The 27,401-nt window shown below is 37.6% G+C and overlaps 1 protein-coding gene across 2 annotated transcripts in view; it reads left to right on the top strand.

The window, feature by feature from the left end:
* Nucleotides 1-26,005, top strand: part of GCC2 (GRIP and coiled-coil domain containing 2) — a 62,038-nt gene extending 36,033 nt beyond the window's left edge. For both annotated transcript variants that reach the window (XM_003983863.6, XM_019826950.3), the window contains exons 14-23: nucleotides 3,628-3,728; nucleotides 3,816-3,893; nucleotides 4,572-4,709; nucleotides 5,615-5,736; nucleotides 7,508-7,684; nucleotides 10,389-10,606; nucleotides 12,281-12,475; nucleotides 13,483-13,622; nucleotides 22,355-22,556; nucleotides 25,127-26,005. In XM_003983863.6, the coding sequence (XP_003983912.4) occupies nucleotides 3,628-3,728; nucleotides 3,816-3,893; nucleotides 4,572-4,709; nucleotides 5,615-5,736; nucleotides 7,508-7,684; nucleotides 10,389-10,606; nucleotides 12,281-12,475; nucleotides 13,483-13,622; nucleotides 22,355-22,556; nucleotides 25,127-25,197 (1,442 nt within the window). In that variant the 3' untranslated portion in view covers nucleotides 25,198-26,005. The remainder of the gene's footprint in view (nucleotides 1-3,627; nucleotides 3,729-3,815; nucleotides 3,894-4,571; nucleotides 4,710-5,614; nucleotides 5,737-7,507; nucleotides 7,685-10,388; nucleotides 10,607-12,280; nucleotides 12,476-13,482; nucleotides 13,623-22,354; nucleotides 22,557-25,126) is intronic.
* The last annotated feature ends 1,396 nt before the right edge of the window (nucleotides 26,006-27,401 follow it).

Here is a 27,401-nt window from a genome sequence, read left to right as displayed (position 1 = left end):
CTGAAGGGAGTTCTCTGTGCCTCTTGGATTTCAATGTCTTTTTCCTTTCCCAGATCAGGGAAGTTCTTAGTTACGATTTCTTCAAGTACACCTTCAGCACCTTTCCCTCTCTCTTCCTCCTCTGGAATACCAGTTATGCGTAGATTATTTCTCTTTAGTGCATCACTTAGTTCTCTAATTTTCCCCTCATACTTCTGGATTATTTTATCTTTTTCTCAGCTTCCTCTTTTTCCATAATTTTATCTTCTAGTTTACCTATTCTCTCCTCTGCCTCTTCAGTCCGAGCCGTGGTCGTTTCCATTTTATTTCGCAGCTCGTTTATAGCATTTTTTAGCTCCTCCTGACTATTCCTTAGTCCCTTGATCCCTGTAGCAATAGATTTTCTGCTGTCCTCTATACTGTTTTCAAGCTCAGCGATTAATTTCATGACTATTATTCTAAATTCACTTTCTGTTTTATTGTTTAAATTCTTTTTGATCAGTTCGTTAGCTGTTGTTATTTCCTGGAGATTCTTTTGAGGGGAATTCTTCCATTTGGTCATTTTGGATAGTCCCTGGAGTGGTGCAGACCTGCAGGGCACTTCCCCTGTGCTGTTTTGAATAACTGGATTTGGTGGGCGGGGCTGCAGTCAGACCTGATGTCTGCCCCCTGCCCACCGCTGGGGCCACTGTCAGACTGGTGTGTACCTTCTCTTCCCCTCTCCTAGGGGTGGGATTCACTGTGGGGTGGCGTGGCCCGTCTGGGCTACTTGCACACTGCCAGGCTTGTGGTGCTGGGGATCTGGTGTATTAGCTGGAGTGGATTGGCAAGGTGTACAGGGGCAGGAGTGGCAGGCTCAGCTCGCTTATCCTTCGGTGATCTGCTTCGGGAGGGGCCCTGTGGCACCGGAGGGAGTCAGACCTGCCGCTGGACGGATGGATCCGCAGAAGCACAACGTTGGGTGTTTGCCAGGTGCAAGCAAGTTCCCTGGCAGCAACTGGTTCCCTTTGGGATTTGGGCTGGGGGATCGGCGAGGGAGATGGCACTGGCGAGCGCCTCTGTTCCCAGCCAAGCTGAGCTCTGTTGTCCGGGGCTCAACAACTCTACCTCCTGTTGTCCTCCAGCCCTCCGGCTCTCCGATCAGATGATAAGTCCCGCTTGCTGTCTGAACACACTCCGTCTGGCCCCTCCGCTTTTGCAAGCCAGACTCGGTGCCTCTGCTTGGCCAGCGGGTTGCCCCTCCACCCCGGCTCCCTCCTGCCAGTCCTTGTAGCGGGCTTCACCTCGCCACCCTTCCTACCCTCTTCCATGGGCCTCTCGTCTGCGCTTGGCTCCGGAGACTCCGTTCTGCTAGTCTTCTGGCGGTGTTCTGGGTTATTTAGGCAGGTGTAGGTGGTATCTAAGTGACCGGTGAGCCCAGCATCCTCCTACGCCGGCCATCTTCCTTCTACAAACATTTCGTTTTATGAATTAGTTATTACGTGTATGTTTGATCATCAACTAAACTGAAAGAGAAGATTGATTGATACCTTGGAAAAACTAAAAAAAAGATATTTATTCAATAAATAAGTATAGAAATAAATGGTACAGGAAGTGAGTACTAGAGTTCAGAGGAGAGAGATTCTGTAGACTGAAACAATTGCAAGTTGGGCCTCAAGGTGAGTCCTGAAGGTAAGGTTTGGAGAGAAAAAGCAGACAGGGAAAGAGTATTCCTTTATGCAGCCATGGTACGAGCAAAAGTTAAAAGAAGTAACATAATTTTGGAAGTCTTGATCAGTTGGAGTGAAAGACTTGACCTGCCAGGGAGAAGTGAGGTATGATTAGGAAGACATTTTTGATCCAGTTCATGAAGTACCTGAAGAATGTATTGGGGCCCTTTTTAAAGACAGTGGGGGAAGATTGGTCTGCCAACATATTGGATTAAATGGAATGGTGTAGAATCTGCCAAAAGCCGCCAGGCTAATGGCAGGAAGGGCTTGGAAGGCTGGGCTAAGGAGATGTGGTAGAGTAGGAAAAAGATAAAACGTCCAGACAATGTTCTGGGGCGGGGGGGGGGGGGAGGTTGCTTAATAAATTAGCAACACACATCTTAATCTGAAACCCCTCCAACATTTATCCCCACTCTGTAACTGTGTATCTCATATCTAAAGGAAATCTCCTTTCATGCCCTCGCACTCCCGCCATCATGCCCACGTTTGGGAATCCTTCCTAATCTTCAGTGTTTCCTATTCTATGAATTCTTTTTTGTCCTGTGCAAACTTTATATAACCTTTGGCTCCTGTGGATCTCTATAGCCTTTTGTATTTCTTTCATACATTTATATCTTGCTTTATGTTACCATGTGAAATGTTATCCCCCAATTTCATTTTTAGACGGTTTGAGCTCAGGAACTTACTGTATCTTATCATAATTCCTGAAGCACTTAACAAAGGTTTTATATGTAATTTGTGCTTTAGAAAATGCTTTTCAGAACTGAGCAAATAGTTGCCTGAAGTTAACTAAATTAAACTTATAAGAAGGCATAGTTAAGATACATTCTTAAAGTATATGTGTTCATATTTACATGTAGTACAACTACATAAAGTTAATCATTGATTATAATATACTTTAGCAGCACAATTACATAGTGCCCATGTAATTCGCTTAGACCAGGTGTCCAGCACACTGTTTCTTGAAGGACCAGGAAGTCAGTCTCCATGGCTTCACAGGCTACGTGGTCTCTTATCATACACTCTTCGTCTCTTTCACAACAGGCTGTGACCAGATTTGGCCTGCTGGTTGTAGTTGGGCACCTGTGATCTAGACAGTAAATCCACTTATTCCTATATGATGTTTTTTTTTTTTTTTTAACCTCTGTTAGCATAAAAGTTTTTTGTTTTTATCGTGTTTTATTTGTTCCTTAGTGAACTGTCACTGACAGTCCCATTCCATAAAACAATTAGTACCACGAAAACAGACAACCAGGTATGTGCCTCTGCTGTGATATAATTGGAAATACATGGCACCTCTTTTGAGGTACTTCTTAAAAGTAAAGCTTTTATCTTTTAGTTATACACTAAGTATATAACTTTATTTTAAGAGATGTATACTGAAATATTTACAGTTCAATGGATTTCTTGTGAAGAACCAAAAAAACAAAAAACAAAAACAATCACCCCAAAACCAGTGAGGGCATAAGGAATAGGTAAGGGTATAGGTTAGTGGCTGGCAAACTTTTTCTTTCAAGGGCCACACAGTAAATATTTTAGGCTTTACAGGTCATATCATATCTCTGTCGCCATTAGTAAATTTGTCATTGTTATACTAAAGCAAATGTGAACAATATGTAAATAAATGAACTTGACTGTGTTCTAATAAAACTCTTTACAAAACAGGCAGCAGCCAGATTTTAGCTTGCAGACCAGATTCCTGTTCTGTGTGAAATAAGACTGGCCATGTATTGGTAATTGTTAAAGCTGAGAGAGGGGTGCCAGGAGTTTATTACACTGTTGGCACTGCTGTCGTGTATATTTGAAATGTTCCATAATAAAAGGCTAAGACAAGTTTCTTTTAAATATGGGTTAATACAAAGAAAAGACTTGTCATTTCTTTATTTAAAGTCATTCATACAAATTGTTCAACCTCTTCTGAAATTATTTCCTTCGCTAGCTTCACTACAGTCTTCAGTGCAACAATCTGAGGAAAAGAATACCAAAATCAAGCAGTTGCTTGTGAAAACCAAAAAAGAACTGGCAGATTCAAAGCAAGCAGTATGTTAATTTCCCATTTTCATATTTCAGTTTATGTATCTATATATCCCTTCTTTTCTAAATATAACCAGGATTCTTATTCTTTAGGAAACTGATCACTTAATACTTCAAGCATCTTTAAAGGGTGAGCTGGAGGCAAGCCAGCAGCAAGTAGAAGTCTATAAAGTAAGATTCTTTTTACTTCTGAGGATTTACAAAAGAAGTAAGGTACCATATAGGGATTTTTCTAAATATCCTTATGTACATATATTTATATACCCACACACATTCCCCCCCCACCCCATATCCTTCCTCAACATTTTGAAAAAGTAGAAGCAGTAAGCCAGGTATGGCATATAACTGGAGTATCCCATTTAGCTTAAGCTAGATTCTCTTCATGTATTTGAAAATCCTTAATGCACTAAAAATAGTACAACACAAAATCAACACGGCCCCAGAGCTGTATCTGAGCTTTCTAAATGATAGTGCAGTCACAAGAATCAGTTTATAAAATGGTTTCATATGTTTATATTGTATACATATGTATATATATTTCCATTATTATATATATTTTTATAACTGTTATATTTATATAATATCTTGATATATTCAATTAAACGTTGAACTATAACAAGTAGTCTGGAATTTATGATTTTTCATGATTGATTTTAAGGAAAACTGAATTTATTGGGGAAATGTTCTATTATGTTGCCTTTACTCTTTTAATAATAATAGATATTTTAAATTCTATTTAGTTTTATACCTTATACATACTCATGATCCAAAACTCAAGTTTATTTAAAGGAACATCTTTAATTAGTGAAGATCCAATTTGCTAGAGCTTAATTGAAAGGTCTGTCCCAGATTCAGCTGGCTGACATAACCTCTGAGAAACATAAAGTTCATGAACAGCTGAAGACCTCTGCAGACCAGCACCAGCGCACATTGAGTGCGTACCAGCAAAAAGTGACAGCCCTTCAAGAAGAATGCCACGCTGCCAAGGTACATGCTTCACATGGACACAGACGACAGGTGTTGTTATCACCTAGCAAGCAGTTCACGGGAGGGCTGTGGTCTGGCCTTTTAGTGTTTGCTGTTATTTAAGAGCACTTATTAGAGGAAAACTAGGTGCAGCTCATCTGACTCTAACCCCAACCCCATCCCAATCCTGTCATGTGCATAACCTTTTTTTTGTTGTTGTTAAAAGGGAAGACATAGGTACATGTTTCCATTTTAACCTTGTTTTGCAATTTCTGTATGTAAGAGTTATTTTCTTTAAATTTTATAATCTAAAAAGCATATAGTTGTTTCTGAGGGCCAAATGATTATAAAATAACATTCTACTAGAATGGCTCTGAGGGCCTGCTTTCTTCAGCATACAAAACAAACTCAATACAGTAGCTTTGTGAGAGGTGCAGCTATCATCTAAGCAATTTTGGCAGAAGGGTAATGGGAGATCACCTTGGGAAAGTGAAAGACCTAGAATTTCACTTTTCCCTCTCGCCTTAGAAATCTGAAGTTCAAGTAGTTTAATTTATTTGAATTAATTTTTCTTGTATTTATGAAAAGAGGGACTATCTTAAGTAAAAATCTTTCCAAGTTTCCAAAGGCAGAAATAGTGCCATTACAAAATTTATGGGTACTCAATGAATCTACCAGGGAGGAAAACATGTAGAAACATCTCCTGTCAAACAAAATTATATCATTCAAAGAATTAAAAAGTGTAAGGCCAACAGAAACACACTTTTTAGGGTAAGTTAATCAAAGGGATAAAGAGTGTCAGCCATTTTATTCATTTTCTAAAACAGGTTTTCATTGTAAGTCATTAATCTGAAAGAAAATAAGAGGATTATGTTACAATATAAAACACAATAGAAAAATTATTCTCTCTCTTTTAAATGTCATAGGCAGAACAAGCTACTATAGCCTCTGAATTTGAGAACTACAAAGTCCGCGTTCACAATGTTCTAAAACAACAGAAAAATAAATCTGTGTCTCAGACTGAAACCGAGGGAGCTAAACAAGAAAGGTAAAGTCAAAATTGAAAGAAACATGCAGCTTTCCCTTCCTCCCCCTGAGATAGCTCCTCCACCAAGTATGTTGAAAATCCGACTGATTTCATTTGACTGTGGAATTTTACATGCAACGAGAGCAGGGTGTCTTGGCTTCACTATCTCCAGGCAGCAGCAGGGAAATGTCACTACCAAGGGCACTGTTACAAACTCAGAAACTGTGTAATACGGGCAGTGAAATGAGGAGATAGTCTTTGAGGTATAGACTAAATAGTGCCATCTTGTTGTAGTAGGATCTGGTCATAGTAGAAATACAGACATTGAAGTTACATTATGATTAGTTTTTCCCATTTTGAAAATTTAGAAATAGAAGGGAAAAAAAATGCTTCCTTGATATACCCACCATTAATTAAGCTAAATAGGGGTGCCTGAGTGCCTAAGTCAGTTGGATGTCCAACTCTGGCTCAGGTCATGATCTCATGGTATGTGAGTTCAAGCCCTGTGTCAGGCTCTGTGCTGACAGCTCAGGACCTGGAGCCTGCTTCAGATTCTGGGTCTCTCTCTCTCTCTCTCTCTCTCTCTCTCTCTGCCACCCCCCCACCCCCGCTCACTCCCCCTCTCTCTCTCTCAAAAACAAACATTTAAAATTTAATTAAGCTAAATAGAAATTGCTTTAAAACATTTTACTTATTTCAAAAAGTTTTAAATTAAGTACTAAATTCTAGTCTGGAATTAAATTATTCTTTTTAAATTTATGACCATGTCAATTATTTGTTTAGTATATTTTTAATGCATCTTTAAAACTAGCATAAGATCACTTTTGTAAATTACTTGAAGGTATGCTAGGAATATTAAACAAGGTATTCTACAGCAAATGTGTTTTATGAGTAGAGATTCAGTGTTGAAAACAATTTTACATCTGCCTCTTACTATTCTAGGACTAAATATTCTGCAGTGTTTGTATGTTTACACTTTTGCTACTTTTTATTTAAGTATCTATTAAATATGGGAACTATAGACTGAAAAATGAGATATTTTCTCTGTCAACCCATTTTCAAATTTCAAAGCAGAAATTGAATATTGACACATTTAATATGAAAATGTCAGCATCTGCAAGAGCCTTTTTTGAAAATTTTTGTGCTGTTCTTTTTTTTTTTTTTTTTTTTAGTGTTTATTCTGAGAGAAAGAGTGTGAGTGGGGGAGGGGCAGAGAGAGAGGGAGAGAGAGAATCTCAAGCAGGCTCTGCACTGTTAGCGCAGAGCCCAACATGGGGCTTGATCTCATGAACCATGAGATCATGACCTGAGCCGAAATCAAGTCAGACTCTTAACCAACTGAGCACCCAGGCACCTCTAAGAGCCTTTTTTGATTGTGCTGGAATTTTGGATTCAAATTATTTTAATGTAAATGTTTTACATTCCTTCTATTTTCTTATGCATTAAATGCTTTTTTTTTAAAGGAAATTAAGCTTAGACCTGATTTTTTTTTTTAACTAAAAGCGTAGCACTATAACAAAATGGGCTATTTTAATACCATTCAATGCTCTCTTCTCCATTTGAATATGAAATTTATAAATTCACAGCCTTTTTTGTAAATCTGCATTTGCCTAAGACACAAAATCTGACTCTAATGAATTCTATAACTGAGTTCTTCCAATTATACTTTGCTTAAAATAGTCCATAATAATAACAAGAATATGACATTAAAAGATGAAATGATTAAAGTAAAATTTATTTGAAACCAGGTTTACGTCTTTCAAAATTTTTTGTAAAACTGTTTCTGTTTTAGAGAACACCTGGAAATGCTGATTGATCAACTAAAAATCAAATTACAGGACACCCAAAATAACTTACAGATCAACGTATCCGAACTTCAGATGTTACAGTCTGAACATGACACTCTGCTAGAAAGACATAACAAGATGCTGCAGGAAACTGTATCCAAAGAGGCAGAACTCCGGGAAAAGTAAGGTTGCTAGCAGCACTAACAGTGTTTATACTGGGCAGCAAAATATTTCCTTGCTAAAACTCCTAAAGTGTTGCTCCTTGGGACACATTGAAAATAAGAAACAGATATTCCTAAATGCTTGGTAACTTTGTTTTCCTATCTTAAAGCCCTCCTTTTTTATTGTTTTTATGCTTCACTTTTTTAAAAAACAATTAACTTTATCTGTTCATCCAATATTCTGTCTCTCCTATGGCCTTCATGACCAGAATGTTTCTTTTAAAAAAACCCACCTTCCAACTCAAGTTTCAGATTCTAAGCATTTTTCTTTCTCTCAAGAGGAAAACATTCAGACAGCTGCTGGCTGAAAAGGAATATACAACTTACCTTTGCAACTATCTTCAACTTGTTATATTATTACTGTTAATCAGTACTTTCAGTAGACCTTAGGGGTACTGGCAGGAGGAGTAGATTATTGTGAACAAGGAACTTTGGATTCCTAATGAAGAAGTTGGGTGGTAATATTTGTTGTATCTTAGACTAAGGAAAAGAGTTCTTCATTGAGCATCATTCATCAAGGATGTTGGAATACTTTACATGTCTCAGGTATGCTTTTAATACCTACCTAATCTATGGTAATCTCAAAAACTTCATTTTATTGGCTTTCTAATCTTTTAGCAGTGTAATTTATATAAGTTAAACATGTAAATCAAAAGTTTCCAGGAAGATCTACCGATTTTCTAGCTCCTTATCATTGGAGTTTACCATGAGATTAGCTTAAGTATAGTGATGCTTGCTTGCTCTTTACATTAGAAATTTCCCACACTTATTCTTTACTCTAGAAAAGTTATTGCACAATATATTGCTAACACAAATAAAAGTGCAAATGATGCCTCTAAAGTTCAATAAATATTTTTTCAGTACCTACTATGTGCTCTTTACATTAGAAATTTCCCACACTTATTCTTTACTCTAGAAAAGTTATTGCAAAATATATTGCTAACACAAATAAAAGTGCAAATGATGCCTCTAAAGTTCAATAAATATTTTTTCAGTACCTACTATGTGCCAGGCACTCTTTGTCCTAGAAACTTCACAGCATTTGAGATATCTTTAGAGGTCTTAACCCCCTTCTTCACACATATTAAGAGTAATATTGTTACTATCTGTGTCCCAGTATGAAGAAATAGCCTTTTCTTTATAAATCCTCTTCTTTTTTTAAACATCTTAATATTCATACTTTCTCTATATGAGATTGTAAAAACATCTTAAGAGGAATAACTGGGCTGAGAAGCTAATACCTACTACATTGCCCAGAGGGTACAGCTACTATAAACACATCAATAACAGCTGAGACGGATGATAAACTTCCATCAGCACAATTGTTCCAGGTCCAGGTTGGGATTCAAGCTTCTAGCTTTTAACTAGGTAAAGTCAGAAGTGTCACTGATACCACCTGCAAACTACCAACCTGACCCTAGCTCTAAAATGTAGCTATTATCTTCCTTAGAAAATTGTTGTGACTGCCGATGATTCTTCCTTTACTTTCGTGGCAGATACTATTTAAACAAAGGCTTACAAAAAAAGCAGGCTTGAGGGGTAACATATACACTAGCATTTTCTGAATTCATTGATCCAGTATAAATTTGGCAATTAAGAAACCTTTTCTGAAGCATATGATATTTTTATTGTATGTCACCCTTTAGCCACTAAATTTTGTTTTAAAACTATATGGTGTGCATATGTGTAGCACATAGGAAATAGCTCTTGGAAAGCTACATGTTGAACCATTAACAATGTCTGTGCCTGAAGTTGGGATTTTACACTGTGGGGGTGGAATTGAATAAAAGAAGACTCTCACTTCTTTCTGTAATTGGTTCCATATTGTTTGAATTTTTATGAGAGTACTTGTGGCTCCCTTGCATTAAAAGAAAACTTTTTTTTTTTTTTTTTTTTTTACCAAATCCAAACATAAAACATCAAGACTATAAGTGAACAATTAAACATAGTGGTTCCCAAATTATAGTTGCATGGCTAGCATCAGGCTGACAACATAAAAATTGCATGCAAAACTACTAAAAGTAGGCAATTTCTGGGACCACCTCCAGACATTCTGATTCAGTGGCTCTAGGATGAGAACTAGATGTGTATGTTTTTAACAAGGGACCCAATGATTCTACTGTGCAGCAAGATCTTAAAACAGCTGTAATAAACCAAGTCTATGTGTTTCAGAGTTTTGCATTACTTGGCTCAGAATGGCTCAGAAAACTTTCCATAAGGCTTTCCCTAAGGCTTTATTTATGAATCAAAAGAAAGTATTCATTTTTGTGTTTCCAAGGTAATACAGAAAAGGTACAGTAATCCTATTACCACATAAGATAACTTGAAAGGGGGACAATTTAAAATATAATTATTTTATGCTCTAAATTTAACCCTATTTTCTGATAAATGATGAAGGAAGTTCCTCATCTGAACCATTGTAACATGGTTACTCAAATGAGGTTCCTCATGAACTATAGAACACAGAAATGATTTGAACTAGATGACTGCCAAAGTCCACAGATGGTTAGCACAGCTAGTACCATTATAGATGCTTTTAGAAGTTAATTCATACATTTAGTAAATATCTCAGGGCTAATGATCTAATAGAACCCAGTTGAGAAAAGCTGAGTCAGCATGACAAGTTGAAAGATCTCCTATGAAGTAAGTTCCTCTCACCCTTCAGGTTGTGTTCAATACAGTCTGAAAACATGATGCTAAAGTCTGAACATGCACAGACTGTGAGTCAACTGACGTCCCAAAATGAGGTCCTTCGCAGCAGCTTCCGTGATCAAGTGCGCCATTTGCAGGAAGAGCACAGAAAGACAATGGAAACTTTGCAGCAGCAACTCTCCAAAGTGGAAGCTCAGCTTTTCCAGCTTAAGAGTGAACCGACCACAAGAAGTATGTGTGTATGCATGAAAACATTGGTTGTTCGTGTTCTCGTGTATTTATGTCACTTAAGTACATTCTCCACAAGTTCATAAGAAAATAGAAAATGTATCAGGTGAAAGCCAATGCCAATGAATTTTGGATTAGCTTACTGAGAAGATATTTGAACCATTTGAACCCTTGTTGATTATACTTATAGCCATCTCCTCACCTCTTACAGTACTGACTTTCACGTGTTTGTTACCCTCTGTGTAACACTATTTCCTGTTCTCTCACTCAGACATAACCTGCAGTCTCATGACATGTATCCAAATTCCAGTATTCACTGAATCTGATGTTCTCCACTGTTGATCACCAAATGTATCTGTTTTGTGATTAGGATTATGAGAGTTAGCAGCTTACTAACAGCAACTGGGCAACAATGAACTTGTAGGATCAATTGGCCAATATAGTTTCTTCCCTTTAAAATTTCTGCTTAATTAGATGGGTGCCATGGTGGCTCAGTTGATTAAGTGTCCGACTCTTGATTTCAGCTCAGTCATGATCTCATGGTTCATGAGATTGAGCATGGAGCCTGCTTAGAATTCTCTCTCCCTCCCTCTCTCTCTCTGCCCCTGCCCTGCTCATGTGCATATTCTCTCTCTCTCTCTCTCTCTCTCTCTCTCTCTCTCAAAATAAATAAACCTTGAAAGAAAGAAATGAGGTAACTTCATGGAATGGAAAATAAATGAAATTGGAATTTAACAGATCTGGGTTAGAATTCTTACCCCTAACCTTACTATGATACCTTGGACAAAGTCATTTAATTTCTCTGACCTTTGGGTTTCTTGGGATTAATAAAGTAATGTGTTTGAAAGTGCCTTACAGATCTTACAGATCTATGCAAGTGTTCATTATCAGCAAACAGGAAAGCCTGGCCTGAGGAGTGTAATAGATCCCTGCCCTGGATGCTAGGCCTTTCTTTGGCTAAACACTGAAGATATGAAGAGGCAGTGGTAGGAACCGGCAGAGGTAAAGGTGTAAGGCAGTAATAAACAAGAATATCTGTCCAGCAAATTTCAGCAAGAGTGTTGTGTCAGAAAGCATGCAGCTATCTGAAATAACTAATCCTCAAAAACAGAGTCTAGTTTTAGAATTTCTGCCAGTATTTTGCAACAGTATAGCTCTATTACAATATTTAATAGTATATTTTATCTAGGTGGTAGCAATTAATTTATAGCTTCTGTTGAAATTATTTAAGTGATTAAAAGTTCAATAACTTCTATTTTAATAAATTTTTAGTACTGACAGAAATTCTTTTTTTTAATTTTTTTTTTTTAACATTTATTTATTTTTGAGACAGAGAGAGACAGAGCATGAGCAAGGAAGGGTCAGAGAGAGAGGGAGACACAGAATCCAAAACAGGCTTCAGGCTCTGAGCTGTCAGCCCAGAGCCCGATGCGGGGCTCAAACTCACGGACCACGAGATCATGACCTGAGCCGAAGTCAGACGCCCAACCGACTGAACCACCCAGGCGCCCCTAGCTTAGAAATTCTTTATGCACCTATTACTTGTCTTCTAGTTCTTCAAATTCCCTATCATACCATTTGACATCCCTATGATCATTTTAATCTCATCGTGTATCTCAGTGAATGCTGAATCCATGGTTTCGAACAATCTCACACTTTAAAAAAAAAATTTAATAGGCCCAGCTTCTTCCCACCAACCTTTGAAGAACCTTCGAGAAAGGAGAAGCACAGACCTTCCCCTACCAGACATGTACACCATAACCCGGGAGGAGGGAGAAGGAATGGAGACAACTGACACAGAGTCTGTATCTTCCTCTGGCACTCACACACAGTCTTTAGAGCAACTGCTTAATTCTCCTGAAACTAAACTTGGTAGGTCTCTCTCTTTGGGTATGTTTTTCTTATTTAGCTCTGTTGTCTTGTCTAATAAATCCTAACCCTTAAGTTATACTTGTTTTTTTTAACTACTCTAGGAAAATTTCTTTCAGTGTTCCACCCCAAATGGAAAACTCTTCTACAGAATGAAGCAATTGTTTGTTTGTTTTTAATGCTAGTTCTGCTCTAAGCTTGAGCCAGAAATAGATGGTTGTAAGCTATGTAGTATTAGAAAGTAGGATGAACTATTCTCTCACCCTTCTAAGAAACTGACAGCTTTCATTTATTCCTCTGGGTGACTTAGTAGTGCTAAACGTATTTAAATATGGTAAAGTTTTGGTACATGTTAGTCTTACCTGTCATGAACATTAATGTTCATAATTCAGAGAGACTCTATCCTCTAACTGAAGTTTCAGGATCTAGAGTAAGGACTGTTTGTGTCCATGGTCACTGATTGTGGTGTGGGTGGAAACTGCAGTTAGTCCTCCAGGCAAGGTTAGTAGTAATGGCATGGAGGCATCATGAGAGACTGGCAGCAGACTCAAGAATCAGATCTGCCCAAATTCCGTGTCAACTTCGAACCTGTTCCTTCTCTATAAAATTTGAATAATGATACCTACCCACTTCATATAAAATTCTTACAAGCATCCATGATATAAACGATTGGTGAATGTTACTACTCCCCTTGTTTATAAGTAAAATGACATAAACTCTTGGGACATAGAGGAGTGTGAGTAGTGAAACTGATAGAACTGTCTACAAATTCTAGAACTGGGGTTCATAGAACTTGAATGAAGTTAGATTGCATGCTTTACAACAGAGATTCTGCCTTATTAGTGTTATATTCAACATGTAACAGAGATATGTTGAATAGAAGAATGACAGAGAGTGGACCTGAGTAATATTGCAAACTAAAATATCCATACTTAGATATATTTCTTACTTAGAATCTTCATCTATAATCTCTGATTTTGAGAATTAATTACTGGAACAACATCTTGCAGAGCCTCCTTTATGGCATGCTGAATTTACCAAAGAAGAATTGGTTCAAAAGCTCAGTTCTACCACAAAAAGCGCTGATCACTTAAATGTCCTGCTTCGGGAAACAGAAGCAACCAATGCAATCCTTATGGAGCAAATTAAGGTAAGATCAAACACTGCCACCCAGAAAATACTCTTTGTACCAGATTGGTTTTCTTGACCGCACCCCCTACTCTCACAGATGAGACACATCCATCACATCTTGATTGTTTATGACACTACATTCCTGAAACTGAGAAATACTACTTGCTTTGGTATGTGTTATATATAGGAAGACTACTTTAATTCCTGCTTTTTCTAAGAAACCATAATAGATTTAGAAATAGATTAGAGTAGGTTCACAAGTCATTGTTCCACATGTGCTTATGTAAAACTCAAATAGGTATGGGCCCTTAAGTTCTAAAGATAAACTGTAGACACTTCTCATTCATATCATTCAGCTGATATTTATGGCCCTAAACTACTTATCACAATTGTGGGTAGAGATAGGAAGGTAGCATAGGAACCTTTCCTATTTAAAAGCAACAGTAGAAGGGAGAAGCCAAGATGGCGGAACAGCATGGAAGTTTTCTTGTGTCTCACGTCCATGAGATACAGCCAGATCAACACTAAACCATCCTGCACACCTAGAAAACTGAGGATTAACACAACAATCTGCACAACCTGAACCACAAAATTCGGCAGGTACACAGCACAGAGAGGTGAACTGGGGAAGAGAGAGGCCGTGGAGGGCAGGGAGCCATTTTTGCATGTGGAGAGGATGGAGGTGGGGAGAATACGGGAAAAGCACACCCCCCCCCCCCACCAAAAGCAGCTGGAAAGAAAGTAGAACCGTGGAAACAGCTGCAGAGACTCAACTAAAAATGGAGAAAGGAAAAAGAAAGGGTTTAAACTCTATTAAGACTCTATAAACAGGGCAAGTACAGAGTCTGAAGCTCTGCAACACAATACCTGGCGATGCTCTGGTGAGAAGGGTGAATCCCCAGGAGCAGAGTGAAGCCTGGGGGTCTTTGGACCACATGGGAGAGGCAGTTCCCCTGCTGGGAGGACACCTGGTAGAGGCTCTGTGACTCCCCCAAAGGCAAAGGCCCCAGTGGACCTGGAAGAACAACCGTATTTACTGGTTCTGGAACAAGGTTGCTGGGGGTGAAGCCTGGTGCCAAATGTGTGTGGTGATTTGTCATAATCCCTAAAATGCGCTGCTACCCAATTGCGTGAACTTTTTCTGGGGTGGGCTGGCACCTAGCCGCAGTCCCTGGGTACCAGCAGCAGCGCAGTCCCACGAATGTTCCTGGGTGCAGCCAGCACCTGGCCATTGCTTGGTGACACCCTCCCGCAGAGAGACAGAACAGGTCAAAGCCACAGTTCCTCAGAAGTAAGGGGTGGGGAAAAACAGCCGCATGTGAGATAAAACTCAGGAGGGAGGTTCTGCCTGGGGCATGGCCACAGACTGTGTAAAGCCGGGGAGTGGACGGGAGCCGAAGACAAAGGACGGTACTGAAGACAAAGGATGTGTGTGTGATTGCTGATCAGGGAGAACAGAGTTCTGATACGAGAGACTGGGTAGCTGGATGACACCATTATCACCGCTCTTGCACATGCATATACACACCTACAAGCGCCACACCAATCCACCCCAGTAAGCTAAGCAGCACCATCTAGTGAAGAATGAGCCGTTACACTAAGCCCCGCCCAACCAGGGCAACCTCGCTCTTCAGGAACATGAGTCTCTCCATCTGCTTAGTTTATGGACTAAACTAAAGCTATTATTAAAGCTATTCATATTATTAAAGCTATTCATATTATTAAAGCTATTCATAGTTGGTCTTCTAGAGAAAAATGAAGTCGTTTCTATCCTATTTCAGTTTGTTCACTGGTCCATTTATTCAATTTTCCCTTTTTTTTCTTTTCCTTTTTTCTCTTTTTCATTTCTTTTTCTTGAATACAGAAAGAGAAAAACTTTATTTTTGTTTTCAATTTTTATTAAAAATATTTTTCTTTAATTTTTTTCTATTATATTTTTTACATTTATGTAAATTTTTTCGAATTGTATTTTATTTCCATCACTTCATTTTATTCTACTTTAGTCTATTCATTTCTTCAAATTTTCAAAAGGTTTCCTTTTTTTCCTTCTTTCTTTCCCTTTTTCTCTGATCTATTAAGCCCCTTTCAACACCCAGACTAAAACACACTTAGGATCTAGCATCACTTATTCGAGTTTTGTGTGTGTGGGTGTGTGTGCACATGTTTAATTTTTCGATTTTAATATTTTTTTAATTTTAATTTTTTTAATTTTAATTTTTTTACCTCATTAATTCCTTTTTTCTCTTCAAAATGATGAAATAAAGGAATTCACCCCAAAAGAAAGAGCAGGAAGAAATGAAAGAGGCTTAACTAACACAGGTACAAGCAAGATGTCTGAATCAGAATTTAGAATCACAATAATAAGAATACTAGCTGGAGTCGAAAATAGATTAGAATCCCTTTCTGCAGAGATAAAAGAAGTAAAAGCCAGTCAGGATGAAATAAAAAATGTTATAACTGAGCTGAAATCTCGAATGGATGCCATGGCATCAAGGATGGATGAGACAGAGCAGAGAATCAGTGATATAGAGGACAAACTTATGGAGAATAATGAAGCAGAAAAAAAGAGGGAGACTAAGGAAAAAGAGCACAATTTAAGAATTAGAGAAATCAGTGACTCATTAAAAAGGAACAACGTTAGAATCATAGGGGTCCCAGAAGATGAAGAGAGAGAAAAAGAGGTAGAAGGGTTATGGGAGCAAATCATAGCAAAAAACTTTCCTAAGCTGGGGGAAGAAACAGACATCAAAATCCAGGAAGCACAGAGGACTCCCATTAGATTAAAAAAACCCAGCCATCATCAAGGCCTATCATAGTCAAATTCACAAAATACTCAGGCAAGGAGAGAATCATGAAAGCAGCAAAGGAAAAAAAGTCCTTAACCTACAAGGGAAGACAAATCAGATTTGCAGCAGACCTGTCCACAGAAACTTGGCAAGCCAGAAAGGAGTGGCAGGATACATTCAATGTGCTGAATCAGAAAAAATATGCAGCCAAGAACTCTTTATCCAGCAAGGCTGTCATTCAAAATAGAAGGACAGATTAAAAGTTTCCCAGACAAAGAAAAATTAAAGGAGTTTGTGACTACTAAACCAGCCCTGGAAGAAATTTTAAGGGGGGACACCCTGAGAGAGAAAAGACAAAAAAATAAAGACCAAAAGGAACAAAGATAGAAGGGACCAGAGAACACCACCAGGAACTCCCAACTCTACCAGCACAAGCAACATAATGGCAATAAATTCATATCTTTCAATACTCACTCTAAACGTCAATGGACTAAATGGTCAAATCAAAAGACATAGGGTAACAGAATGGGTAAGAAAACAAGATCCATCTATATGCTGTTTACAAGAGACCCACTTTAATCTAAAGATACCTTCAGATTGAAAGTAAGGGGATGGAGAACCATCTGTCATGCTAATGGTCAATAAAAGAAAGCCAGAGTAGCCATACTTATATCAGACAATCTAGACTTTAAAATAAAGACTGTAACAAGAGATGAAGAAGGGCATTTTATCATAATTAAGGGGTCTATCCACCAAGAAGACCTGACAATTGCAAACATTTATGCGCCAACTGTGGAAACATCCAAATATATAAATCAATTAATCACAAACATAAAAAAACTCATTGATAACAATACCATAATAGTAGGGGACTTCAACACCCCCACTTCCAGCAATAGACAGATCATCTAATCAAAAAACCAACAAGGAAACAATGTCTTTGAATGAAACACTGGACCAGATGGACTTAACATATATGCAGAAGATTTCATCCTAAAGCAGTGGATATACATTTGTCTCTAGTGCACATAGATCGTTCTCCAGAATAGACCACATACTGGGACATAAATCAGCCCTCAACAAGTACAAAAAGATGGAGATCATACCGTGCATATTTTCAGACCACAGTGCTATGAAACTTGAAATTAACCACAAGAAAAAATTTGGAAAGGTTACAAATACTTGGAGACTAAAGAACATCCTACTAAAGAATGAATGGGCTAACCAAGAAGTTGAAGAGGAAATTAAAAAGTGCATGGAAGCCAATGAAAATGATAACACTACAACCCAAAACCTCTGGGACACAGCAAAGGCAGTCATAAGAGGAAAGTATATAGGAATCCAAGCCTTCCTAAAGAAGGAAGAAAGGTCTCAGATACACAACCTAACCTTACATCTTGAAGATCTGCAAAAAGAACAGCAAATAAAACTCAAAACCAGCAGAAGACAGGAAATAATAAAGATTAGAGCCAAAATAATGCTATCAGAACCAAAACAAAACAAAACAAGACAGTAGAACAGATCAATGAAACCAGAAGATGTTTCTTTGAAAGAATTAACAACATTGATAAACTACTAGCCAGTTGGATCAAAAAGACAAAAGGAAACGACCCAAATAAATAAAATCAGCAATGAAAGAGGAGAGATCACAACCAACACAGCAGAAATACAATCAACAATAAGAGAATATTATGAGCAATTATATGCCAATAAAATGGGCAATCTGGAAGAAATGGACAAATTCCTAGAAACATATACACTATCAAAACTGAAACCGGAAGAAATAGAAAATTTGAACAGACCCATAACCCGTAAAGAAATCAAATTCATAATCAAAAATCCCAAAAAGACAAGAGTCCAGGGCCAGATGGCTTTCCAGGGGAATTCTACCCCACATTTAAAGAGGAGTTAACACCTATTCTCTTGAAGCTGTTCCAAAATATAGAAATAGAAATGTTCCAAAAAATAGAAAACTTCCAAACTCTTTCTATGAAGCCAGCATTACCTTGATTCCAAAACCAGACAGAGACGCCACTAAAAAGGAGAACAAAAAACCAATATTTACCAAACATTTAAGGAAGAGTTAACACCTATTCTGTTGAAGCTGTTCCAAAAAATAGAAATGGAAGGGAAACTTCAAAACTCTTTCTTGAGTCCAACATTACCTTAATTCCAAAACCAGAGACCCCACTAAAAGGGAGAAAGAACTATAGACCAATATCCCTGATGAACATAGATGCAAAAATCCTCAACAAGATTTTAGCCAACCAGATCCAGCAATACATTAAAAAAATTATTCATGGCGATCCAGTGGGATTTATACCTGGGATGCAGGGCTGGTTCAATATCCACAAAACAATCAATGTGATTTATCACATCAATGAAAGAAAGGACAGGAACCATATAATCTCAATAGATGCAGAGAAAGCATTTAACAAAATATAGCATCCTTTCTTGATAAAAAAAATAAAACCCTCAAGGAAGTAGGGATAGAAGGATCATACCTCAAGATCATAAAAGCCATATACGAAAGACCCAATGCCAATATCATCCTCAGGAACAAGACAGATTGTCCACTCTCACCACATAGTATTGGAAGTCTTAGCCTCAGCAATCAGACAACACAAAGAAATAAAAAGCATCCACATTGGCCAGGAGGAGGTCAAACTTACACTCTTCACAGATGACATGATACTCTATATGGAAAACCCAAAAGAGTCCACAAAAAAATGCTAGAACTGATTCATGAATTCAGCAAAATCACAGGATATAAAATCAATGCACAGAAATTGCTTGCATTCCTGTACACCAACAATGAAGCAACCGAAAGAGAAATCAAGGAATTGATCCCATTCACAATTGCACCAAAAACCATAAAATACCTAGGAACAAACATAACCAAAGAGGTGAAAAAAAATCATACACTGAAAACTGTAGAAAGCTTATGAAAGAAATTGAAGAAGACACAAAAACATGGAAAAATATCCATGCTCCTGGATAGGAAGAACAAATACTGTTAAAATGTCAATACTATCCAAAGCAATCTACATATTCAATGCCATCCCTGTCAAAATAACACCAGCATTCTTCACAGAGCTACAACAACCAATCCTAAAATTTATATGGATCCAGAAAAGACCCTGAATAGCCAAAGCAATCTTGAAAAGAGGCATCACAATCCCAGAATTCAAGCTGTATTACAAAGCTGTAATCATCAGGACGGTATGGTACTGGCACAAAAACAGACACACAGATCAATGGTCAGAATAGAGAACCCAGAAATGGACCACAGATGTATGGCCAACTAATCTTTGACAAAGGAGGAAAGACTATCCAATGGAATAAAGACAGTCTCTTCAGCAACTGGTGCTGGTAAAATTGGACAGCAATATGCAGAAAACTGGACCTGGACCACTTTCTTACACCATACACAAAAATAAACTCAAAATGGATGAAAGGCCTAAACGTGAGACAGGAAGCCATCAAAATCCTCGAGGAGAAAGCAAGCAAAAACCTCTTTGACCTTGGCCTCAGCAACTTCTTAATACATCTCTGGAGGCAAGGGAAACAAAAGCAAAAATTCACTGTTGAGACCTCACCAAAATAAAAAGCTTCTGCACAGCGAAGGAAACAATCAGCAAAACTAAAAGGCAACTGATGGAATGGGAGAAAATATTTGCAAACGACATATCAGATAAAGGGTTAGTATCCAAAATCTATAAAGAACTTATCAAACTCACCCAAAAAACAAATAATCCAGTGAAGAAAAGGGGAAAAGACACGAATAGACACTTCTCCAAGGAAGACATCCATATGGCCACCCGACACATTAAAAAATACTAAACATCACTCATCATCAGGGAAATACAAATCAAAACCACAATGAGATACCACATCACACCTGTCAGAATGGCTAACATTAACAACTCGGGCATCAATAGATGTTGGTGAGGAGGCGGAGAAAGAGGCTCTCTTTTGCACTGCTGGTGGGAATGCAAACTGGTGCAGCCACTCTGGAAAACAGTATGGAAGTTCCTCAAAAAATTAAAAATAGAACTATGTACGATTCAGCAATTACACTATGAGGTATTTATCCAAAGGGATACAGATATGCTGTTTTGAAGGGGCACATGCACCCCAATGTTAATAGCAGCACTAGTAATAATAGCCAAAGTATGGAAGGAGCCCAAATATCCATGGATGGATGAATGGATAAAGAAGTATATATAGTATACTTCTATATATATGGTATATATAGACAATGGAGTATCACTCGGCAATCAAAAAGAATGAAATCTCGCCATTTACAAGTATGTGGATGGAACTAAGGGTATTATGCTAAGCAAAATTAGAGAAAGACAAATACCATATGACTTCATTCATATGAGGACTTTAAGACACAGAACAGGTGAACATAAGGGAATGGAAGCAAAAATAACATAAACAGGGAGGGGACAAAACATAAGAGACTCTTAAATATAGAGAACAAACAGAGGGTTACTGGAGGGGTTGTGGGAGGGGGGATGGGCTAAATGGGTAAGGGGCATTAAGGAATCTACTCCTGAAATCATTGTTGCACTATATGCTAACTAATTTGGATGTAAATTAAAATTTTTTTAATTTAAAAAATTAAAATAAATAAATAAAAGCGACACTAGAAACACGTGGTAATAGATAGATTGTGGTGCAGTTGAGGGTTACACAATGCACCCAGGCTCACTGCTAAGTCACTTCTCCAAAAATAGTCCTATTACTTATTGTGCAATTCTCATGAGCCAGGCCCTTGGCTTTACATAGACCATCTCATTTAATCCTCACATCACTGATGAGAGAAATGATTGAAGCTGATAAGTGGGGAGCAACATTGCAGCTCTTGTATGTCTGGAGAGCACATGGCTTCTGCCCTGTACATGCTTGTCCAAATAGGCTGTCCTTCGGTGGAGAGCCTCAGCTCTCCTTGTTCAGTTAACTGTTTTATACTGAGTTATTACATTATTCATAGTAAATTGTATATACTATGACATTCACTTCTAAATATTGTAATATGCATCTGTATAAAATAACATTTTCTACATATTCCAAACATTATCACATATAACAAATTGCTAACTAGCCCAATGAGTCTAAGTGACTATTCAAATGTTATATTTCCACAAATTTACATTCCTGAATGATTTCTTGGACCTTATTGTCACTTTTCAGAATGACCGTAGATTTTAGGACCGAGTTTGCTAACTTTTCTGGACTAACATAAAATGACGAAGTATAACTATTTTTGTCTGTTTCAACCCACAAATCTCCAAAGACTTTAACATTTTACCATCTTTTCTATCACCCTTTGCCCCATTTTTTTTGGTAATATCTTAGATCGTCTTATATTCCTTATATTTACTCTATCATGGACTTGGCTTTTGTTTTGGTGAAATGCTGTGCATCATGTAAACATAACTTCACTGTGGACACCGTGACTACCTGCAGTCTGTGAGCAGGGCAGGGAAGGGGTTTGTGGCCCTTGTTTTCAAACTCTGGCTTGCCCTCTTCACAGCATGTCTTACTCCACAGCCCTGAGCCCACTGGTTTACTTTCTGTAGAGAATAGGAGATGGAGGGAGCACCATAGTACCAACCTATGTAGGCTTTATATCAGTCCCCCATTTTCAGCCCCAATTTCCATGCTCCTCTGTACTTCTGAGGCAGGAGCTTCTTGGTATTTTTGTGGAATCCATTGTGTCCTCCTGTCAGTGGTAGTTGGTAAGCTGCTGGACTGAGTCTTGTCCACTTTTTCTGTTTCTCATCTTTTAGGAATTTCTTGATATTTCTATCTGCTTTTTTTCTTTTCTCCTACTCTCTTTTAGTCATTTTTGGGGGGCATTTCAGCAGGAAGGGAAGAAAAGTGCATGTGTTCAGTCCACCATTTTTAACCCAAAGCTCCTAAAACCATTTTTAACTCATTTATTTAACATCAGCTCCTCAAAAGTGAAATAAGAAGACTGGAAAGAAATCAGGAACGAGAAAAGTCTGTAGCTAACCTGGAGTATTTGAAGAATGTCTTGCTCCAATTCATTTTCCTGAAACCAGGTAGTGAGAAAGAAAGACTGCTTCCTGTTATAGATACAATGCTGCAGCTCAGCCCTGAAGAAAAGGGAAAACTTGCTGCAATTGCTCAAGGTACGTGAAGGAAAGTATTAGAACTTCTGTTTCATAACTTACACTAAATGCTGGCCTTGTGGATGAGACTTTGTGTGTGCTCTTACAATCTTTTTCATGACACTACGACTTAAAATATGAATTCTATCATATGTGTAACCTGTGACTAGATTTGAAAAGGTAACATTATGTAATTTTAAGATGCATCAAAATACAATACAGTGTTTAGTTAGATCTTTTGAATAGTGGACTTGTAATTCTAGCATTGAATTCTATCAAAGAATGTGGTTTTATTTTATATGATATTTTTTTTTAACTTGTTATTGGTTTAGTCTTTCTTGCTTCATGTCCACCTTTATCTCTTTTCCCCCAAAGAGTCTCAAGGCAACAATGATATGGCTCAACACTTGGTCCATTTCATACCCAACAGTCCATTTCTTAAGGAACATTCAGCTTTAAAGCTGTCCTGTGTTTGGAGTTTAGATTTTCTATCAAATAGATTTAATACTGTGATTTCATTAACTCCTTTAAAATGATGCACATACAGCTGCTGTAGTTACCTGACTTAAGACTGCGTCTTAAGGATCATGGTTTAATTTTTGTTAGTTTCAAATGTTTTTATCACTGACCCTTTCAAGCATGCAGGCAGAATACTGTCATGTCCCTTATAGTTCTCAGTCATCTTTAACAGTTTTCAACTCATGGTCAGACTTCTTTTGACAGGGGAAGAGCAGAGCTAGAGATTTTAAAACAAGTTCCCCACATCATATGATTTCCCCAGCAAATATTTGCTGTGTATTGGACCCCTCTTCTGTCTACACCAAGTTCACCCTCAGTGTTCCCATTATCACAGATGTCTTTCTACAGCATCCCAAATAGGGCTCGCACACTGCATCTGGTTGATGTCCCTTAAGCTTTGTCTTATTGTTATTATCTATAGCATTTCCATGTTCTTTTTTGTAGTATGTCGATTATTATTTGAAGAAACTGGTCATTTGTCCTACAGAAGCTCAGTTCTGAATTTGGCACTTGGAGATAGCATTTAACTTGTTCCATTATTACCTATAAATAGGAAATTAGATCTCTGATTGGATCCAGGTGTAAATGGGTGGGGTGGGAAACAACAAATACCTCATAGGTAATGTTGTATAATTTCTGAGACGTTGTATCAGTAAGCGCAGAATGTCCAGTTGTCCCACTTTTGACTGGTTTACCTCATGTTGGTGCTCTTTAACATGTTCTTCTATTCTCTATAAGTCCTGATTAAACTGGTAATGCTGGAGAGTGGTGCTCAAAATTGAGCAGGTATCAGAATCATCTGGTGCAATGATTAAAACTCAGATTGCTGGACACCCCCCTCCCCACCAAGTTTCTGATTCAATAGATTCAAGAGTTCGCATTTTTAACAAGTTCCCAGATGATACTGATGCTCTGGGGACCTGGTCTGGTGACCATACCTTGAGAACCCCTGATCTAGAGGACTGATATGATTCGGGGTTTGTTGATCATAAAAAAGATAAAAGGAAACTGGAACACTCAATACAAAATGATATAATCCCCTGGGAAAAGTTTGGCATTTTTTATAAAGTTAAACATGCTTACTGTATAATAACAATCCCACTCAGAGGCATTTATCCAAGAGAAATGAAAGCCTTTGTTCACACAACAAACTGCACAAACCTAACCACTGAATGACACACTTTAAAAGGGTGAATCTTATGGTATGCAGATCATTTCTCAATAAATGTTAAAATTAAAAACGCATGCACAAACGTTTTTAGCAGTTTTATTTTAAATTGGAAAAAGAAACAGCTCAGATATCCTTCACTGGTAAATGAATAAAACAAACTAGTCTGGTACAGCCATACAGAGGAATCTACTCAGCAGTAAAAAGGAATGAACTACTGATACACACGGAATATGGACAATTCTCAAATGCATCCTCCTAAGTGAAAGGAACCAAACTCCAAAGATACACAATGTAATTAAATTTATGACTTTCTAGAAAAGGCAAAAAGGTAGGGATGGTGGTGTTATACCTAAAAAGGATGAATTTTACCATGAGTAAATTATACCTCAGTGTATTTGATTTTAAAATGATTACAGGGCGCCTGGGTGGCTTGGTCGGTTAAGCGTCCAACTTCGGCTCAGGTCATGATCTCATGGTACGTGAGTTCAAGCCCCGCGTCGGGCTCTGTGCTGACAGCTCAGAGCCTGGAGCCTGTTTCAGATTCTGTGTCTCCCTCTCTCTCTGCCCCTCCCCTGTTCATGCTCTGTGTCTCAAAAATAAATAAACGTTAAAAAAAATTTTTTTTAATGATTAAAAACAATGATTTTTTGTTTGTCTTGGTTTCATTTTGAGGTTTACCACAAAACTATTGGGTTTAGATTCTAAGTTATGTAAGGCTTCTGTTTTAAAAGAATGTAAAAATTCCCCTTATTGTCAATAATACTTAGTTGTGCTGGGGAGTTTATTTTGGAATTGTCTAATGGAGAAAGCAAATACTGAAAGTTCAAGAACATACTTGTAATGTCAAAGTATGGTATGAAAAGATTAATGCCTTTTTTTTTTCTTTTTTAACTTTCCAAAGGTGAGGAAGAAAATGCTTCCCGTTCCTCTGGCTGGGCATCCTATCTGCATAGTTGGTCTGGACTTCGATAGATTGACAGGAAAACATTATTTATTTACGAAATAGAATCCATTTGGCAAAAAAGTTTCACATACATTGCTGTCATTCTTTTGTCCAGTAGTGTGTGTATATATTCACATCTACATATATTTATACATATCTATGTCAGATGTATTTTAAAAGTCTCCGCTTGAAGTAAAAGTATGAAGTAAGTACAGCAGCCTGAAGTGTTGATACCAGTCCACAGCCCTTTGACTCTGTGACCTCCCATGTGTGCTACCAGATGAAAACACCAAGAATGAAGTCACTCCCTTCTTCTGTAGAACCTCAGGACCCGCCTGTTTCTGGGCAGTACTGTGAATTTTGAAGTTAAATTTTGGTACAGTACCAACTGGAATTTAGGTTTTTAAAATAATGTTACAAGACTGTTTATTGCAAGATCAGACTTGCAGATGGATTATTATTATAAATTGTTAAAGAAAACTTGTTAATTAGAATATGAAGGAAAATACTTTATTGGTAAAGTTGGCATGTTTATTAAGAGATTATAAAGCAAATATGTGCAGTTAATTATGAAACTAAAATACAGTTTAATTACTTTAAAATGAACTGTCCTTTTTTTCCTCTAAAGTATATTATCTCAAAACTCATTATGTTGTTAGAGACTCTACCGTCGGCTGGTGTGACACGGAACATGAATGTAGGGGACCAAGCTCATTACCTCGGGGTGATTTCATGATGTCTCTCCAGGCTCTTGAGGGGACTCATCCACTTTTAAGCCATGAATCTGTTTTGAGAATTCTTTCCATCTCCCCTAATAAAAACTTATCAGCACATTGACTCTGTCATTAGCATTGTATCTAATATGAGAGTGGTGCTTCCCGTGGCCCAGCAGACATGCCATTCCATGAACTCCATCACAAGGAGCTTCAGGAAGACACCTTAGAGGCCAGGGTCATGGTTCCACAGGTTTTGTGAATAACTTTAGGTGGTGGTGGTACCTGCCTTTGATTCCTCTGAGTATATTTTATAGACTAGATCAAAATTGTGTTCCTAAATCATAAATTTGAGAATTCCATTTTTAATATTTATTTGATGGAAAAATCACCACACAGTATGCTCTGTAAAGTTCTCTTAAGCCTTCCAATTTATACCCTAATTTTCAGTCTCAGCTGGTGAACTGACTTTATATTTTGGTTACTCAGAACATTTGTTTCCAATTTAATTTAACTGAAATTTGCTGCTGACATGTTGAGTTTGTTCTTTAAAGAATATCTCCTATTTCTGTCTTTCCTCCTGTTTTAGAACAGACTTAACTAGTGAATGTATTAATGAAAATGCATCCATTTCAGAGCTGACTTTAAAAGTTTAGCTTTTTTACTTTATGAACTGTGAAGATGTGTATGCCAGCAGCATACTATGTAACTACTAGCATTTAAATAAATTTCACTTTAAGTCTAGGCCTTTTTGAAGTCTATATAAACTTGTTTTGAAATACAGTCTCTGCTTATGAATGTAATAACAAAAATACCTTTTTGCATGATAAAAAATTATTACTTTGATTACAAAAGTGATATTCTTTCATGGCTTCAGCAATGAGAGGAAATGTAATGATTATTTTAATATTTCTATTAAATATATTTAACTGCATATTATATTTTTATGCCTACTCTTTTTCTGTTAGACACTGTCTCTTTGGGGTTTTTTAGTCCATGAATTGGCATTGCAAATTCCTTCACTGCTTTCTTCAGACAGTTGGGACCTAGAATGTCATTTGCTTGAGAGAACTGACATTTTGGTGCATAAAGTGTAGCCATGATGCCTTCCATGTCTGACATCTACCTTCCAGCTGGATCCGGGAGCCACATTTAGCCTTACTTTGGGCACCTCTCAAGTTCCAGCCTCCTCTGTGATGTAGGCCTCTCTTGTATACAGTGAGATTTGCTTATGCTCCAAACTGTGTAAGATCAAGAATTATATTCCTTTAAACAAACTTTCACAATTACATTCCTTTAAACAAACTTTGGCAGAAGTGTAATTGAATTGCTTACTAGCAAAGCTAAGGCTTGGAAAGGCATGCAGCGTTTTGTGTTCTTTTTAAGCCCCATGTTAGCTAATGATGTCACTGGAAATACATAGTATTGAGGAATGTGAAATTTCCAATAAAGACACAAGTTGGTATTTGGTAACACAAAAAAAGTACTCGTACTATGAGTAAGTTGGAATGTAGGTTGCA

Source organism: Felis catus, chromosome A3 (assembly GCF_018350175.1).
Source record: "Felis catus isolate Fca126 chromosome A3, F.catus_Fca126_mat1.0, whole genome shotgun sequence".
Lineage (NCBI taxonomy): Eukaryota > Metazoa > Chordata > Mammalia > Carnivora > Felidae > Felis > Felis catus.
This window is presented reverse-complemented; position numbering and strand designations above follow the sequence as displayed.